We start from the raw sequence: 18,899 nt of genomic DNA on the forward strand, positions 1-18,899 counted from the left end.
GATGAAATGGACTGCCTGTGGCTCACGTCAGCTTATGCTATAATACATTTCTTAGTCTTCAAGGTGCTCGTCAATCATTTTTGCTGCAAGGGATTAACAATGGTTACTGTCTAGAAATTAAGGTTGTAATAAGCGTATTTGGGCTGCTGATGGTACCTCGGTAATGCACCACTCCCTAATTTTATTAATTCAGTAAAGGGCACACTATTTTGTGGGAAATGAGAGTAAGTGAACCTGCCCTGAGGCAAGCTTTGCAGAAACTTCACAAAGAAATAAACACTTTTGGATAGTGTGGCTTCTTCTCAGTTTGCTAACTCTGCTGTGAGTCAACAATAAGCAGGCTCAAAAAAATAATAATTAGGTGGAACAAGACAACCTAGCCATAACCAAAACAAACAAACCAATAGCCTGGGCTCTCACAGTCTGCTGTTTAGTAATCCAACTGTAAGAAATATGATTCTAAAGGGTAATCAGCCCTCTGATCTGCAGAACACAACAAAAGCTACGGTTCTGAATGTACTCCTAACTTGCTGCCAAGTATGATTTTAAAAAGGTCTAAGCATTGAGCCAATTCACACCCATTTTCCCACTCATGAACAAATGGCACTTCTTCCTACCTACTGCCAAACTCTATAATTCCCCAAGATAATTCATTCTAATTCAGGGCAAATGCCACTCTAGCTGGAAGTGCCCTCCTGAGACAACAGCCTAACATTCACGATTGCTTTGTGCCTGGATCCAAACTAACAAACAGAAATGAATTAGAACATTCAATATATGCCCTATTTCCAACCCACTCCCAAAAAAAATAAAATAAAAATAGACTACTACATAGTGACTAGACATAGCCACTTCCAACCATTTAGTGCCCCATAGGACAAGGCCATTGTCTGTCTGTAACACTGGGAACTACTGAACGGTTGGAACTGGCAACCGTGCAAATGGCAATTGGTGGTAAATCGTATATCTGCAAGTGATTTCTCATCCTACCTTGCTGCAGTCAGCTCAGCAGACTCCAGAACAGTGTTGTCTCCATCTGAGATAACAGTGGTTAGTGGCTCTTTGGATGAGTCCACATCCAATTTGATGGCATCGTCAGGAACAGAAGAACTGTGTGAAGTAAGACAGGGGAAAATAGTAAGACCACCCTTCTGAAACAATAGTCCTTTTAAGAGCATTTATCAACTATACCTTTTGGGCAATTAGAGCTAGTAACAATTCCAAAATAGGAAACCTTCCCAGGCTTATCTATACTTGCTTCCCTCACAAACTTCTTATATGTTTTGAGTCTCCAAGTCATCTAAAAACTCCTGGTTGAGACAGTTCCTGAGCATGACAATCCACACCAGCGGGGAGGCACTGGAGAGATGTCGTTCAGGTCCACAACAGACCATGCGCACCAGAATCATTTCACATTAGTTTTTGATGTCTTCTGATGTTGCATATATAACTGTGAGCTTTCCTAAGTCAAGGGAACGACAACCTGAGATTTGGTTAACTGCAGGAAAATGAAAAACTGTTGCTGTGTTGCTCAATCCTCTAATTAGGAAAGTCTGATGGAAGTGAGGAGAGAGGGAAACAGATCAAGAAAGATCAGGCTATGAAAGCCTGTAACAGCAAAGGAACCATGGGAAAATGTAAAGCTTGAAAATACAGACTCCTCACCTCCTAATATCCTCACAACTGGCATTGAGGTAGGCCAGCTAGTCCAAGGAACACAAAAAGTAAAAGCAGCCATTTTGGCCCAATTCCCAAATATCACAAAATATTGTAAAAGCTTTCAAGGTCTCCAGAATATTCCACCAGGCTAGTTGCGAAACAGAGCAATCATAGGGTCAGGCAGTGAAGGAGGAAGGAAGCAGAAAAAATGTTGACTGATATTTAAGCCCCAGAGACTGCATCCAACATCCAGTCATAGTTTGAAGATGGAATGTGGAAGTAGTAGCAGACATTCAAATAAGGTCCTTCAGGGTGCAGGTATCAGGCTGCATCAAGGCTTACTGGGAACATAACCTATAACAATAGCTGGATTTTCGAAATGGGGATTTGGTCATTGTTATACTTCTTGTTCTAAGCCACGCCTCAGTGCAACTTAATATCTTAAACATCAGCCAACCTTTTTCTTCCTCTTCCTGCTCTCTCATCATGCTGTTGATCACCTAGCGTAATGAACAGTTTTCAAGAACTAAAAAGCTTTCAGAATATTGTGTGATATTTTGGTTGGCCTAATAAAGAAATTGCCCCAATGAATGTGGATTTTGGCCCAAGGAGCAGATCTCTTGGAATGGACGTGAACCTGCATCTTCCCACTCTTAGGTTAAACCCTCTTGCCACCACACTAGCTCTCTTTGAGGATGTGGGTTGCGCTGTGGGTTAAACCACAGAGCCTAGGACTTGCTGATCAGAAGGTCGGCAGTTCGAATCCTCACGAAAGGGTGAGCTCCCGTTGCTCGGTCCCTGCTCCTGCCAACCTAGCAGTTCGAAAGCACGTCAAAGTGCAAGTAGATAAATAGGTACCACTCCGGCAGGAAGGTAAACGCGTTTCCGTGTGCTGCTCTGGTTCGCCAGAAGCGGCTTAGTCATGCTGGCCACATGACCTGGAAGCTGTACGCCAGCTCCCTCAGTCAGTAAAGCGAGAGGGGCACCGCAACCCCAGAGTCGGTCACGACTGGACCAAATGGTCAGGGGTCCCTTTACCTTTACCTTTTTAATAGCCATTTGGGAGTGTGAAAATGCGTGATCTTCATATTATGCATGAAATTTCACATCCTTTGGGAATTTTACCTTCTTAGAAGTCACTTCTGGCAACTTCCTAATACATAAAACAGAAGATACTCAACTTATCTAAACCCTGACACTGAAAATACCGAGCAGCTGGCTTAAAACTCATGAACAAAGTGACAAAAACCCTGGTGTGTTTCAAGTCCAAAAATTAACAGAAATTTCCTCACACGGATGTTATTGAGAAATCTATCAGATCTGACATTTGTTTAAAATATTTGGATCCACTCCATTGAAAGAAACAATATGCCTAACTGAAAACTGCTTTGACAAACAGCTCCATGAACTCTCACGCAGATGTGAAATGTACTGAGCAAACAGAGTTTTCAAAACAAAGCAATCTCTAAGGTAACTTTTGAGGAGAGGGAAAGGGAAAGGGCCATAGCTGCATAGAAGGGCCTCTGCTTGGCATGGAGAAGGTCCCAGATTCAACCCTCAGATACGGCTGTGAATGCCCCCTGTCTAAAACCTGGACAGCTACTGTGGCTGCCAGTCAGTGTAAATGGCACTGGATAAACCAATAGTCTGACTCAATATAAGGCAGCTTCCTTAGTGCCCAGAAGTGGTGAATAAGAACATCCATTCCTATCTACTATATAAATTGTGGGGAACGTTTGGAAAGAAAAACCGACTTCCAATTGTGCTCAAGACCGTGTGCCTACTTAGGGGAAATGTTTCACAGCTTAACAACCAGCTGCTTGACAACAGCTGCAACACACACATTGTAAATGCATTCAGAAGATCAGTGGGCTCAGCCTGCAACTAACTCATCAGCGGAGTAACGCTTTGATCAGCAACAACACACACCCTGCTTACCAGTTTGCAGGTATCTGGGTCATGCCTGCTGAGATTGCACATACAAACCAATTTGACAGTACATGTTCAGCAGGTGAGGGGAGTGAATAAATAAGAATAATAAATATGGAAGCTCGTCACAAGGTTAAATCTGTACTGTAAGCAATGTTATTTGCTAACAAGCTACTTCCTAGGAATCTTTTAAAGGCAGAAGTGGCCTTACTAAATTTGCCAGTGTAGACCGTGGGTACTATCTGGTGGCAGGCATACTCAGAGTAGACCCACTGAAAACAATGAATTTCAATGAGTCTGCTCTGCATATGACTGCACTGGGTATCACTTAACTCTGTGCACTCTCATAAATAACAAAAGGCAGGTATTCCTAAATTTGGAGGCACAGTTGTTTATTTGAGACTCATATTAATCCCCTAGTTGTCTTTATGTTGTTTAAAGAATTAATTTGAGGTTCAATATTTATTTTATTCTTAAATCTAAATAAAATATTTATTCCAACCAGTTTTCAGTCGAGAAACAAATGCTTCTAAAAAAATGACTCTGTCATTCTATGTAACCAAACTACTCTTGATCATAAGCACAAGATTGAAGTGCTGATTAAATAACAGGATAAGTGAAACATAACTTGCCTTCAGTTACTGAAGGCAAATATATGTTTAAATGGAGCACTTTGAGTATATTGACTTTCTATTTTTCATGAAACAATTTCAAAGAACAAATGTATTTTTCCCAATCCCTATCCTGAAATCACTACCCTTCAAGTAATCAATAGATCCTTCTTTTTTTTTACTGAAATAAGCTTGAGTGCTTATGTTGTAAGGGAAAATAAATGTGAGATGCTCTCAAAGCCTTAAGCGAAATGTGCTGAGGCGGGATAGCTCTAGCTTCTGATAACTACCAAATAAGAGATTACTGAAAATCCAAAGCTTTCAAGAAAAATACTACCGAGCCCAGCAATGTAGCCTTTTTAAAGTATTTGACATTTTGTTTCAGAAATGACAGTGTTATCCAACTGAGAGAGTTCAGATGATCATATCTCCATTAATAAACCATGTTACAAACAAGTCTCTTGCTTACCCCTTCACATGAGCTGGAAAACAAACCAGGATGTATTCCATTAAAAATAGTTTCCCACTTGTTCTGAACCAGCAAACAGCTTCAGACCAAGCCAGGTTATTAACCAACTTCAAAGCATGGTGTCTTGGGTTTAGACAAAATGGGAAGCATTTTAACTATAGTTAATGGAAGTTTGTTGGATCACTTGCCCAAAGGGTGAAGCAAAGGGACTCCTTAAACCAGTGTTTCCCAACCTTGGGCCTCCAGCTGTTTTTGAACTACAATTCCCATCATCCCTGACCACTGGTCTTGCTAGCTAGGGATGATGGGAGATGTAGTCCAAAAACAGCTGGAGGTCCAAGGTTGGAAAACACTGCCTTAAACAGCATGATATAACTAGTGGAGCACTTCTACAGCCATCAAAATTGTTGCTTCTTTTTACCAGCTTTGTTGGTTTAGACAGCAGCCTGACATCCACACTAGACATGAGTGAAACCCTTTTACATCACATCTCCATGCCACTAAAAGCTTCACATGCTGTAAAGTTGCACCCAAGCTTAGAAGCATTGCTAGAGACAAAGAGCACAACTGGAAAACAGGTGGGAATCATAGCCAGAAAAGGGCTGCCAGTCTGAATCCATGCAGAAAAATGAGGACTGAACACTGAACAGTGATATGAAAAGCTTGTCCATCCCAATGGAACAAAAAGGGCTTTCCCCCTCAAGGACACAAAAGTTATTGATGTGCCTAGAAACCTGAGGATGTGCTATGTATAGCCACCCAAATCATATTCTCTTCCCAACATTTCATTGACATTTCTAATAACCCTGACTCTAAAGGAGAGAGAGAGAGAATGTCACTCTAGAGAACTTCTTAAAGGAAACAACACAGCTCACTACTCTCCCTATAAGTAAACACAACATTCAGTCGGGACTGAAGCAGGCAAAAGAAAAATCAGACATCTGCAGATGAAAATATAATTTTACAGCAACCCTATGGAATCTTGGCAAGGAGGGGGAGATCTTTTGCCAGGTGATGAGATTAGTCAGAAATAAAGAACTCCACCCCTGTGGTCCCCACATTCCTTGTACACACCTTAAATCGTAAAGAACTTAACCATTCAATCTCAAGTTATTACAGTAAAAACCAAGGAGAAGGGGTCCCCAAGTCATAAATGTGAGTCATCACTAAATATAAGAGAGAACAACAGTTTATGGAATGGCCTATATGCACTGCAATTTAGTCCATCCAAACCAGTCAGGCTGTGCATTTGCTGAGTGAAAAATCAATGGCTTGCTTTTTTATAGGGTAGGCCACAAAGCCTAAAGTTGTACCTAACCCAGAGTAGTCCAACAGAAGCCATTAGGAAGCCATAATGAAGAAATGCTGCCTAACACAATGGGGAGGAGGGAGAATCAAACATATGCTCCATATGTGCACAGCTCTCTTTCTGCTTTGTGCTTGCATTTGTCCAAAAATGGTTGCAAATGTATTCCGGTGGAACAACTTTTAATACTTTGCCTTCATAACAGGCAAAGATTCAGCCCTGACTCTCCATGACAGCAAAAGGTTTCAGCTGGTTGCGTTCTCTCTCACTGCTCTTGGGTAAGATTCAAAACATGGATGGGGGCGGGTTAGGAAGTCAGCAATACAAGCCAACGCACTGAAACTGTATTCTGCAAGTCAAGCTAGGATTTGACATAATTATGAGCAACAGGAAGAGCCAAAAAAAGCACAATCAAGTGTAATCATAATGCAGGCAGGACCATCCACCATCAATCACTGCCAGTACAGTACAGTAGCTACAATCCCCACTTTAACCATAAGGGTCTAAGTTCAAAACGCCACTCAGCCTCGCCAAGAGCACTGGATGCTACTGCTGCAGACAACCTGCTCTCAGACCAACTTACCTCATAGGGTTGGATTTAAGGATAAAATAAGATGCACATATACTGGAACTGGCCTTGGACTTAGATGCACATTAAATATAAACCTGATCACCCACATATTTCAAACCCATGAGTGTCACAAGAAGAGAGCAGGTGCAGCCCAGTGCTTGCAACAGAACAGGCTTAGGAGGCTCAAACCACTTTAACATCAATGCAAAAAGAAAGGTAGAATGAAGAAGATTTATGTTTTCTTTCTCTTCTGTATTCACAACATACACAAATGGTACAGATAGTGCAAGACAAGTGAAAGCAGCTCTACCGCCAGTTTAATCAGAAGCTGATCCTACTGAGTTTATACAGGGCTTATTTCCAAGTAGGCGACACTGACATCATTGTGGCAAATTTCCAAGTAATGCTCCAATCCAAGGTACATTGATACGAAAGGAATGAGTGAGTTCAATAGGATGTACTCCTAAATGAATCTATATAGGATTGCCACCCAAGGCAGAAATCCTATACACTTACCAGAAGGTAAATCTCACTGAACTCATTGGAAGCACCTTGGAGGAAGCGGGGTGAAAACATTTTTCTTAGCTGTTCCTTTTGTGTTATTTTAAACCAATCTTCAGTTGTTGCTATTTTGCACTGTCTCAAAAACTATTTTTGTAGTATGTTTGTAAATCACGTTGAGAAACATGTAAAAGGAGTTTATAAACTAATACATAATAATAATAATGGGTTTAGGATCTGGACTGTCAGTCTTATCATAAATGATATGGAATTTTATTAAGCTTAAATGCAAGGATTTTGGGTTAAGTTCATAGATCGCAACTTCGGATAAGATCCTATACTGTATATATATAAAACAGCTTCATTGTGACCCACAAATTACTACCAAACCTCCCAGAAAATTATGAGCATGGATCACAATGAGTTAAGCTGAACCCATCTGCCCTTTTATTAAAACAATAAACGTCAATCCTGATAATTGTCAGGCATGTCTGTTCAGTAACAAAAGCACTTGCTCTTCCTTGTGTTGTGACTACTCCGGGTTTTTTAAGCTTCCAATTTACAGCTCATAAAATCAGAAGCCAGAAGTTTCCCTGCGTAATAGGACCAACCAACCCACTATGTCTCCATGGAACTGGTAAACATATCCTATGAGTCAGAGAAATTCAGGCACATTTCACAGCAATGTGCACAAACGTCTTCAACTGCCAGGATGTAAAGATTATGTATTCCCCTTTAATTTGTGCTGCGTGTCTGAGCGATTTAAGAAGGCACCTAAACTGTAAAGAGTTATTATTTGGTACAATTAGCGGGGGTGAGGGGTGTTATCACTAAACTACTTTTCAGAAGGGCACTTTTTGATATAGTTATCTAAGGACCTCCCACTTCCCCAATGTCATTTACTGGCAAGATCTGCAAAGCCAAACAATTAACACTTACCAGAGCTATTGGGGCGGGGGGCATCTATTGGACTCTTCAGCAGCTTTAAGACAAAAACAAAACTCCAGAACTTCTAACCATCTACTGCAGAGCTAATTCCATGTCAGAAAGCGTTGGCTTCTCAGTAATTATAAAACATCCCAGCTTTCCAGTCAGAAACAAGGCACGCTCTAAAGTGGAATCCAGCAGAACTGAACGCTGATCTCACACACGAGGGAATCAGCCTAGGAAAGTATCTCCAAACTCCTGCGTTCCGGGCTGCAGATCCCCCTCTGAACGGGAAGCTGCTGGGAAATTGAACCACACAAAAGGCCAGTGGCTATTTAAAAAAAAAAAAAAAAAAAAAAACACTGGAGGAGCCCAGCTTAAGAAGCTCCTCCCCCGCTTCTCCCAAAGGAGAAGGGAGTATCTCCAGCGAACAGGCAGTGGTCCGAAGGCATCCGAGGCTGTCCCTGGAATGTCGGCACGCCTTCGACGCCCGCGCGCCCCAGCCAGTGCGTCTTCCTAAACTGCGCGGAAAGATCCCGAAGGAGATCCAAGTGCTGCTGGATCCCTAAGAGTTTGGAGTACACACTGGCTCCCCCCTCCTCCTCGCAAAAGCAGCGTGTGGATGTGCCAGGGAAAACCAAACACGTGGGTTTCTCCCTCTTTCTCCACCCCGCCCCTCCTCGCTCTCTCTCTCTCCAGCGCCTACAGGAGTTGCTTTCCAGGACTTATTGAGTCATGACGAGCAGATCGCTGTTTTGAATTTTCGGCGGCGGCGGCGAAGCACTTTCCCCACGTACAGACGAGAGTTGCTCCCTCGACAGATTATACCAAATGACGCCATTCCAACCCGGGGCGGGCGGGCGGGGGAGTTTACCTCTGGAGCGTTGTCTTTGGAGGAGGGGAAACACCACCATTTGCCCGCCCCCGCAGTTATGATTAGAACTGCTCTGGTTAACAGCTGGTGGTGAGGAGTTGAGAGAGACGCGGGAGGCGTGGGAGGGGAGGGAGCAGCGTCCCTTGATTGCGGCTGACAATGGAGTCCCCGGTTGGTGGCGGCGAGTTTCCCCGTCTGGCCGCCTCCTCGCCCTGCAAAACTCCTGTCCTGCCACACGCTGGGAAAGGGCCTTTTTGCTAGTCGCACAAGTGGGCGCTGCGCCTCGCCAGCATATGAATTCGGTCCTCTTTGCGGCTCCACAAGGATTTTAGGGTAGGTTTGGGTTATTAGTAATAGCCTTAACTCTGTGCATCTGTACTCCAAAGGAAGCCCCACGGACTTCAAGGAGGCTTACTCTGAAGTAAGGGGGCCTACTAAGGATTGAGGCCTAACACAGCTGCTCGCCTGGAATTCAAAAGGGTTGGGAAGCAGTGACACTTAAAATATGACATCTTTCCATTCACTACTACTGGGGAAAAGGTACCTGTGGACATATGAGGATGGGGATGAGCCAGGGTTTGTTGCATATATTTAGGCACTGGGTGAAAACATTGCACTTCAGCCAGGCCTTGGGTTAATTAACACTGGATGTCCTTTAAAATGTGTTTGTAGGAGGGAGGTTTTCGGTTTTGTTTTGTTTGATTACGCATTTTCTGTTCTTGTTTTGTATTTTTATGTCGTGAACTGCTCTGTGATCTACAGATTTAATAAATAATGTAAATAATATAGGTTGACTAATATTAGTTCAGACTAAGTGTAGCAGAAGTTGATTTGTATACTTCAACAGGACACATACAAACACACACACACTTTGGTTTGTATGTATGTCACTATCATTAGGGAAAGCAAACTGTTGTGGGGTAGAGTGGGCAGAGAGTTAAACTTGCATTGTAGAGGCCTGGGTTCAAATCCTCATTCAGGCCTAAAATCCGCTAGAAGACCTTGGGCCAGTCATCTTCATTCATTCAACCTTGCCTCTCAAAACCATTGTAAGAATAAAATAAGGGCAATTCCTAAGGATGCACCCTTTGCTTCTTAGAAAAAGTTTACACAAACATAGTGGAATTGAAACAGTCAAAGAGATAGTAAAATAGTACAAATGCTCTATCTAGGGTGGATATGAGAGCTTGGTCTTGTACTCCTAGGGTATTCTGGAGCAATCCCCATCCGCAATCCAGAAAATCAAAAAGATTGGATGGATGGATCACCTTTCTTTTGCTGTATGTTGCCTTGTCTCTAGCTCTAAAAAAAATCAACACTGACTCTGGTATGACAAGAAACAGAACTCCTAACAAAGCAAAGCTGTTACTGCTGCTGGTGGAAACTATGATTCCCTCACTTCCTCTAAGATCAAAAAGCACTAGGAGCTGGAAAGAAGAGCAAAGTGAATAAAACTTTTGTTTTATGCCAGGTTTCTTTTTATATTTTAGAGCAGGGATGGGGAACATGGGGCCCTGCATGTGTTGCTGGCCTGGCCCCAAAAACCTATGAAGAGCCACAGTTCACCTTTGCTCTGGAGGAAACAACCTGGCTGTGTTCTGTACTTGATTGCTATACACTCAGATGTCCTTTGACAAGAAAGAGTCCTTTGACAAGAAAGAGTCAGCCATCTGTACTAAAACACCTTCTAGAACTAGCCCTGCCATAGAGCAGGCAGAAGCACCATCGGGTGTGGTTAGATGAAGGCACGAACAGATGTTTAATAGGGTAGCAAAACTTTTCTTTTCAAGTGTTAGGCCTAGATAACACATGCATTCTTAATATACTAGTAAGCCTGCACCTGAAAGACAGAAAAATAAGAGGATACACTTTACAGAAGCAACTTACTTTGGCAAAAGGCTTAACCGATAAGCGAGTGATCTGTTGGATTACAGAGAACACTTTGTTGGCATGGGAGAAAAGTAGCTCTTAATGGTTAGCTACATAGAAAGCGAAGTTAGCTAACAGTGTTTCCAGTCCCTTGAGGAAGAGAATAGCTCTGTCAAAAAGAAAAGATCTGAATTGTCAATGCATTGCATTGTTTGTATTATAGTCTGCGATGATGGCTCCTCTTCACTGGGCATTTTCCTCTATAAAACACTCTTGTGTATTGAAGGACTTTTAAGCTTCCATATCCCAATGTGTGTACCAAGAAGCCTTTATGCTGTGATTCTTGATCTTTGGGTATAAGGGACATTCTGCACTTGATTTCTACTTTACAGCATGTTATGTAGTCTGTACTGATATGTTAAGCTTTCTGGGGCAGGGTGGGAGCTTCATTTTGTAGAACTCATGCTTTGCATGTAGAAATCCCAGGTTCAATCCCAGCTTGTGCAGGTAGGCCTTGGAAAAGCCTCTGCCCTGTAACCTTGACAGTCAGCATAGATAACCCTGAGCTAATACCGACTAAGGCTCTCTGACTCAGTAGAACACAGCTTCTCGTGCTCCCAGGATCACCCCTATGATTCTAGGGTGCCTATCGCTCTGGAACCTTCGGGGCCAACCTGTATAACCTACTTTGGGGGCCCAAGCTGAGAGGGAACAGGAACACCTCCCCTCTCATCTCTAGAGGGATATCTTGCTGCCCCTCCCCTTTGAAAGGGTGGGCACCCTAGCATACTGCAGGCCATACCAAGGTATTTCCCTCACTGTTTTGGTTTCTCTTGCTGCTCTTAAGCATTACAGTGGCCTGCAGTGGTTAAAAGGCAAAGGTAAAGGACCCCTGACAGTTGAGTTCAGTCGTGAACGCCGCTGGGGTTGCGGTGCTCATCTCGCTTTACTGGCCGAGGGAGCCGGCGTTTGTCCACAGACAGTTTTTCTGGGTCATGTGACCAGCATGACTAGGCCGCTTCTGGTGAAACCAGAGCAGCACACGGAAACGCCTTTTACTTTCCCGCCAGAGTGGTACCTATTTATCTACTTGCACTTTGACGTGCAGTGGTTAGACTATATCTATTGTTTATTGAACATTCATTATGTTTAAATGACAGTAACACAGCAAAGAGCATTCATTCTGATTTGCTTGTGGGGTGTTTATGTATCTTCCTGTTATTCATTCACCCCATCATGTTCCAAAAGACAAAAAGTCTGCTGCTTGTTTGTTTTTAAGTGCATTTGTTGCACTAGAGTGACAGCTCACTTTAATCTGATTTAATTGCGCAAACCCAAATTTTTGCTATGTGCTTGAATCCCTGCTGCAGCATAGTGGCAGTCTGGAGGGACACCCCTAGATTTTCATGAACTACCCTTTTCACTTTGTACTGGGTTCTTAAGGAAATATTAATTTCTTTTTTTGATACTATACTATTTAGCTTCATTCCTCAACTTAGCAGCTATGAGTGTCTTTTTGTAGGCCAACAAAATTACTCACATAGTGCTATCTTATGCATGATTACCCAGAAATAAATTCCAGTGAGTTACAAGGACTTAATATTCAACTCTAGCTCCAATTTTAGCTGAGCATATATGTCAATTTTCCGATACAATTTCTGAAAACTGAAGTGGAGCCTTATATTTAAAACCACTTCCTGCTCATGAATTTAAAACTCTTGGGAGTCATTTGTGGTGACTGAAAATTAGAGCCATGCACATATCAGGAGCCGTGGTCTTGAGGGTTCTTAAGAGCTTTCCCTTTCTGTTCCAATTTGCATCAGTGTGATTCTGGGGTTTTCAATCCCTGACACATATAAACCCCTGCAAACCTAAGCAATGAAATGTTCCATGTAGCCACCAGAAATCGACTGAATGCTATGAAATCATGACATTTTGCATAGTTTCCAGCTGAAAACAAAAGTTGGCTCAAGACAACTTGAAACACAGCCAGAACTAGAAGAAAGGATTTGTCATCGTCATCCCCCACAAAAAAATAATAATCAGTAATCAATCTGCCTTTTTCTTGGGCTTGGTGACAAAATCCAAGAAGTGTTTTTTTGCATTCCATTCAAATATTGTCAATTGTTTATAATATACTAATATTTCAAACCAATAAAACCCCTAATATTTCCCTTTATCGGCTCTTCACGGGGTATGGGATAATGACCTCCCGGTACAGGCTAGCATTTGGCTTTGATTTAGGCTAAAGAACAGGGCTTGGGAACCTACAACCCTTCAAAAGTTATTGGACTCAAAGTTGCATCAGCTCCAGCCAGCAAGACCAATGGTAAGGGAAGATGTTAACCATAGTCCGGCAACTTCTGGAGAGCCACAGGTTCCTCATCCCTGCTAGAGAAGCATTTGGTCCTATGTATGAAAGCTCTCTTCCTCTCCATTTGTAAATATACTGCATTTCGCCCTCACCTTTGTTTTCTCCTCCTTTCACATTTGTACCTGCAGTGAAGATTCCACCAAAAAGCTACATAGTATCGTGAAACCTTTGCATAGCCACCCAAACCAAGCAGATGGCAGGGGCGACTAGAGCACAGCTAATGCAAATCTTAACTCCTGGATTTGGTGTAGAGCAGGCATAGGCAAACTCGACCCTCCCAATGTTTTTGGCCTACAACTCCCATGATCCCCAACTAGCAGGACCAGTGGTCAGGGATGATGGGAATTGTAGTCCCAAAACATCTGGAGGGCCGAGTTTGCCTTTGCCTTGTGTAGAGACTACAGCCATCCCTGAAGGCAATGATGGACCATTGGGCCCAGCTAAGGTGTGATATCCAGCACCCATGGCTACAGTTAGCCTGCTTCTACATTACTGCTTGCTTGTTAACCATTTTACATCCAGAAATTTCGAGCTGCATTTCCTGGATGAGTGACCACCTGGGAGCCATGTGTATCTTGAGTTCTGTGATGGAAGAAAGGCTAGGATATGAAAGCAAGGAAATAAATATTTCTGTTGAGCCCTTGCTCTGTGCTTTGTTTGACCAGCTGCTGTTGCTGACAAGCCTTCTTGCATTTCTTCCCAACTTGCTTCTGGCATGCATTCTAGGTTCACGTCAACTCCCTGGGAACCAGCCCTACCCCACCCCCATTTTGATTTCTGTCTTCCCTAGACTTTGAAAGACTGGTTTCCTGCCTTCAGCCTTCTCTTCTCTTCTCTTCTCTTCTCTTCTCTTCTCTTCTCTTGTCATGTCTTCTTTTCTTTTCTTTTCTTTTCTTTTCTTTCTTTCTTTCTTTCTTTCTTTCTTTTTTGCCTAGACACGCAACCCTGCTTCATTCGTTTTGCTTCAGCTTCTTTACTTGTTAAGATCTCTGGCTTGGATTAAAGTGTGTCCATCCTGGTCCTATCATATTCCCAAATAGTCGTTCCTGACCCAAGTTCCTAATATAGGTTCACCACACTGGAGGGCTATCCACCAGTTCCAAGCACTCTTTTTATAAATTAGCTCAAACTTTTGCCTGTAAATGTGCCTAAATAAAACTTGTAGTCAACAGACAATCTGCCTTTCATTGTGAGGCTAACCCACTTGTTAGAAAGTTTCCTTTGAGAAGCTAGGGCAGCTTTTCTCTGCATGCTGCGGAAGCTATTATTAGCTGTGGTATTTCTAGAAGGAAGGGAGTGCCTAACAGACCTATCACTGCAGTGAATTTCAAAAACTTCATCTAATCACAAAAGTGCCCTGAACTTGAAAAGTATTATACTGATAATGCCTGTCACTGATCTATAAAGGGGACGAATGTAACGGAAGTGTGCAGACTCTAGATGAGTTTCTACAAGATGAAGATGTAAAGCAAGCTTCTCACATTATTACAATACCTGCAGCATTGGTGCATCGCCTGCTGCTTTAGGGGCCTCTAGAAGGCCAGGAGTCTAATTTAACATACACACCCAAACAACAGAGAGATGTGCTTTGAGGTGCTGAATATAGGATTGCAGTCTGAATCGGCCCCATTATATTAAATGGGACCTACTTCTGAGTGGGTCCAATGATCGAGAAAGAGGCCATAGAGGAAAAAGATGGGCAGGTGGTCCTGGAAGGTAGTCCATCTAGCAGAAGGAAGACACTGACCTTAAACCTCTGTGTTATTGTGAGACATCTTCAGGAGAAGAAAAGGCTGAGGAGTAAACCCTACACAAATCCCCACTTTACTCCCCAAGGAGTAAATTTACTCCATTGTCTTAAGACAGACAGATGCCAACTTTTGAGTTGACGTGTACAGGATTGTACAGTTAGTGTAATAGCTGCATCTTCAGCTGCAACAGTTAAGAGCACTTTCCATGCATACAAGCTTGGGCATATATGGAAAAATTCACAGTAAAACGCTGATAAATTTTCCACGAGGGCTTCTTTTTGGGGGGTGGGAATCACAAACTGATGTGGAAATGCAAAGAACTGAACTTAAGACTGAGGAAATGAGAGATTCGTCCATCACTACCACAAATCAGGTGCAGCAGAGGATACTGTCCAGCTGCCAGCCTGGTTAGAGGCTTCATTTTGTCCTTCACCACAGGCGGCAAAATGTCTTGGGCTCACCCTTGGGGGCTACATTTGAGTGTAAAAGGGGTGCATGGAGGGAGGCTGCTTACCCCATTCAATTCCAATCCCTTTTAAGGATTAAAGTTACCCACCCAAAGTTGTTTTTCTTTTCCATCTGTGGGGGGAGAAGACATGGAGTGCCTGAAGCTCTCCTGTATCGCCAGACATGTGAAAAAGCAGCTTGGGTGGGTAAATCTGAACTGGGAAAAATGCCAGAGAGGAAAGAGTTAAGCAGCCGCTCCCTGTCTGCCTTATTTCCACTCGGGTACAAATTTGGGTTATTATTATTTTTTTTAAAAACCCACTATGGAGGATAGAATGACAGAACACTGAGTAACACAGAAGTTTGAACCTTAAAAAGGTAATTTTCACCTGAATCAGACTAATTACTTGTTTGCATCTCCCTCCCTTCCTCCCTCTCTGGCTTGAGTCATTAGGAACTCTTTGTTCTAGAGGTGTTCCTTCTCCCCTGGACAGGTCCCAAGCTTTGTGAAATACTATGCCAGCAAACAATACTCAGTAGCTGCTCTGTGTTTTAAGCAGGCCTGATGAGTCACACACCAGAAATCTCATGCATGCCCCAAGTGTACTTGCCCAAAGTTTTAAAACAGGCAGCTTTTGCCCACACATACCTAAAACTGAACACACTCCCGCTGATGGCTATTGAAACACCACCACCACCAGGTGGAAAACATTGGATCCAAATGACAGAGGGCACAGGATAGCAACAATAAGAAAGAAGAAGAGGGAAATTCCAAGGATGGTCTGTGGCCAACATTGCAACATAACATTAGGGTGCCAATAATACTTATAATACAGAGCACTATAAAAAGCAGGAGTGGGGCAGACTGTTAGCAGCTACAGCTACTCTTCCTCCTGTAATAGTGCATTCCTGTAATAAGCAAGTCTGGGCAAAGACAATTTCCCCTCTTAATTGCCTTGGGTAGTCCTTGATTCTTGAATCTTTGCTTCATATTCCATATTCCTGTCTCTGCAGCATACAAAACGTACATATCCATAGGCATGGAACATTTTTAAAAAATCTGCAAAAAGCAACAGCTGCTGCCACATGGGACAAATACTCAGACAGAAAAAACAGGTGATAACAAATTCTTGATGCATGTGCAAGCATGAAGCAATGGAGTTATGAATTGCAGCTGCTGCACAAGATATAGCCCAGTTTGCCATAGGTATCCAAGTATGCCACCCATTATTTTAAAACGGATGCACACTCTGCCCTTTATTCTCTCTGTCTTGAGCAGATACACCAGGCTTCAGCAACCTTTTTCATTAGGGGGCCGGTCCACTGTCCCTCAGACCTGGGGGGGGGGCAGACTATATTTTGGGGGGGGGGGATGAACGAATTCCTATGCCCCACAAATAACCTAGAGATGCATTTTAAATAAAAGGACACATTCTACTCATGTAAAAACACCAGGCAGGCCCCACAAATAACCCAGATGCATTTTAAATAAAAAGACACATTCTACTCATGTAAAAATACGCTGATTCCTGGACCATCCGTGGCCAGATTTGGAAGGCAATTGGGCCGGATCCGGCCCCCGGGCCTTAGTTTGCCTACCCATGAGATACACAAACCAGCTGTACCTTATTCAGAAAGGAAATGTAATACATCTACCATATAATACAGCAACGAAAAGCAGGGAGCCAAAGAACAATGCACTAAGCATTTTGAGGCAGTCAAAAGCTTCAACCTGCATAATTTTTCCTAATGCATCATTTCTCATAAATCTCAGAATTTCTCCAAAGCCGCCAGATATTACCCTTATGAAATGTCACAGCTTCTCCTCTAAAAAGTAGAAGCACAAAGGGCAATTTGTTTTTGAAGCAGCTATATAGTATATTCCATGTATGTCATACATGCTTACTAAGCAGCTGTTTATTACAAGCCCAACTGGAAAAAGCCACACACACCCCACGTATGTGACAACAGCTAAGGCTACTGTTTATACAACCTGCCTCATACTGTTTATATGCTCTGCCAAATGCACCATATTAATACGACATGAACAGTATTGCAGGTAGGGCAATTCTTAAGTGAGAGGTAGCAAAGCTCACATCCCTCTGGAATGGCTTCTGGACACCCAAAAGGTGAGACATTTCCCACCAGCATATAATCATGCAGAAAGGTTCACCCTATTAAAATGTTGTATGCTAGCTAGCTGTCAATGGTGCAAGAAGCTCTTCTCCCCCTCCTCTCAAAAGTTTTGTTAACCCATTTGGAAGTCACACTATCTAGCCTGGAAACACTTGCCTTAATTCCAGATGTACAAGAGCTGCTATGCTTACTTGGGTGGGGAAGGAAGGGAAGAGAAGGAACGCAATGTTGCATTAAAACATGCCCTATTAATAATCTGCATGACCCAATGCTGAATCCTAACACTAAAAAAGAGAGTCAACCTTGCTAAACCTTGCTAAATGTTGACTTAAATAATAAGTACCAGTTACAAGCTGTAGGAACCCCTCCATTTCCTTTAACATTGTTAATTTATCATCACTAGTGCTACAAAGTGGCAGTGAAACCAACATGCCATTTTAGTGTCTGATACATGCACCTGCAAAGAACAATTCTTTAAACAGAGCAGTACCACCCTCTGAAAGAGTTAGTGCTGTTCACTGTACCTTTCTATTCGGACGCCTTCTCTTGCCTCATCTGAGGTGCCTTTGGCTGCTAGCTCTACAGCGTCCTTCTCAGGTACAGCAAGGAGAGAGTGACAGAGCTCAGGATATTTGCTGAGGTTATGGAAAAAGGAGGGACACTGTTAGAAGAGAGGAAGGCCATCATGTCATAGGCTTGAGAATTATTCATACAAAGCTTATCCTAAAATTTGGAGTACATATATTTTTTTAACCTACAAAATACACTTAAGTTAATAATAAAGGTTAATCATTGGTGCAATATACACTTTGGCTATCAATGGGATTAGATTTTAAAAAATAAAAATATAGCTTTAGGAATGGAGATAAAAGTTAAGGACTGTATCCAGTGACTAACTTAAATCTATTAACCCCCCCCAAAAAAATGTACTCCAAGAATGAATAATAAGATGCAACCCTAAAACTTCTTCCTCACTTCTGATCCTCCAAGTTTGGGAAGAGGGGTCAGAGAGAGGCACACTGAATTTCTCCCTGGCCTGCAGCTTTTAATGGCCCAGGTGCTCCCTCTGTGGGAGAACCAGGCAACCAAAATATCCTGGACATGCAAATCTCAGATTAAAAGTCCCACACATCTGAGCATCTGTTTTGACTGCAACAATACAATATACCAACTGAAATCCCGATTAGTCAAATGAAACACTGGTTATGTGCTATTTGATAATAAAGCATTACATCAATGGGGCATTTCAGAATACTAGAGCACCTTGGAATACAAGTTTGAGTATTTCAGGGATATTTTACAACAGCAGAGTAAAAAACTGAAGGTTATACTTTTTCATGTATATAAGAGCAGGCACCTACAAACAAGTCTACACTTCTCAGTACTGCAAGGCTGCCTGATTTTTAGGTATTAGGGAGGGGCTGAAAACTAAGAAATCATAGCATGTCTGGGCTAATAAATAAGTGGATGGGGTT

General features: G+C 42.5%; 1 protein-coding gene and 1 long non-coding RNA gene across 39 annotated transcripts in view; one reads left to right on the forward strand and one right to left on the reverse strand.

Moving 5' to 3' along the window:
* The window catches only part of TACC2 (transforming acidic coiled-coil containing protein 2), a 155,384-nt gene that overhangs the window by 98,921 nt on the left and 37,564 nt on the right, over nt 1–18,899 (reverse strand). For 30 of the 38 annotated variants that reach the window (XM_083741135.1, XM_083741170.1, XM_083741132.1 and 27 more), the window contains 2 exons: nt 17,949–18,059; nt 991–1,110 (listed from right to left, as the gene is read on the reverse strand). In XM_083741135.1, coding sequence (XP_083597261.1) covers nt 991–1,110; nt 17,949–18,059 — 231 coding nt within the window. Of the gene's footprint in view, nt 1–990; nt 1,111–7,985; nt 8,126–17,948; nt 18,060–18,899 lie in introns of those variants that run through there. The other 8 variants (XM_083741152.1, XM_083741149.1, XM_083741150.1 and 5 more) reach the window with 2 other exon arrangements.
* LOC310845822 overlaps nt 9,093–18,899 on the forward strand; it is a 40,986-nt gene continuing 31,179 nt past the window's right edge. The window contains exon 1 of the long non-coding RNA XR_014564976.1: nt 9,093–9,180. This is a non-coding gene — a long non-coding RNA (uncharacterized lncRNA). The remainder of the gene's footprint in view (nt 9,181–18,899) is intronic.

The sequence above is a fragment of the Podarcis gaigeae genome, assembly GCF_964106915.1.
Source record: "Podarcis gaigeae genome assembly, chromosome: 5".
In the NCBI taxonomy this organism is placed as follows: domain Eukaryota; kingdom Metazoa; phylum Chordata; class Lepidosauria; order Squamata; family Lacertidae; genus Podarcis; species Podarcis gaigeae.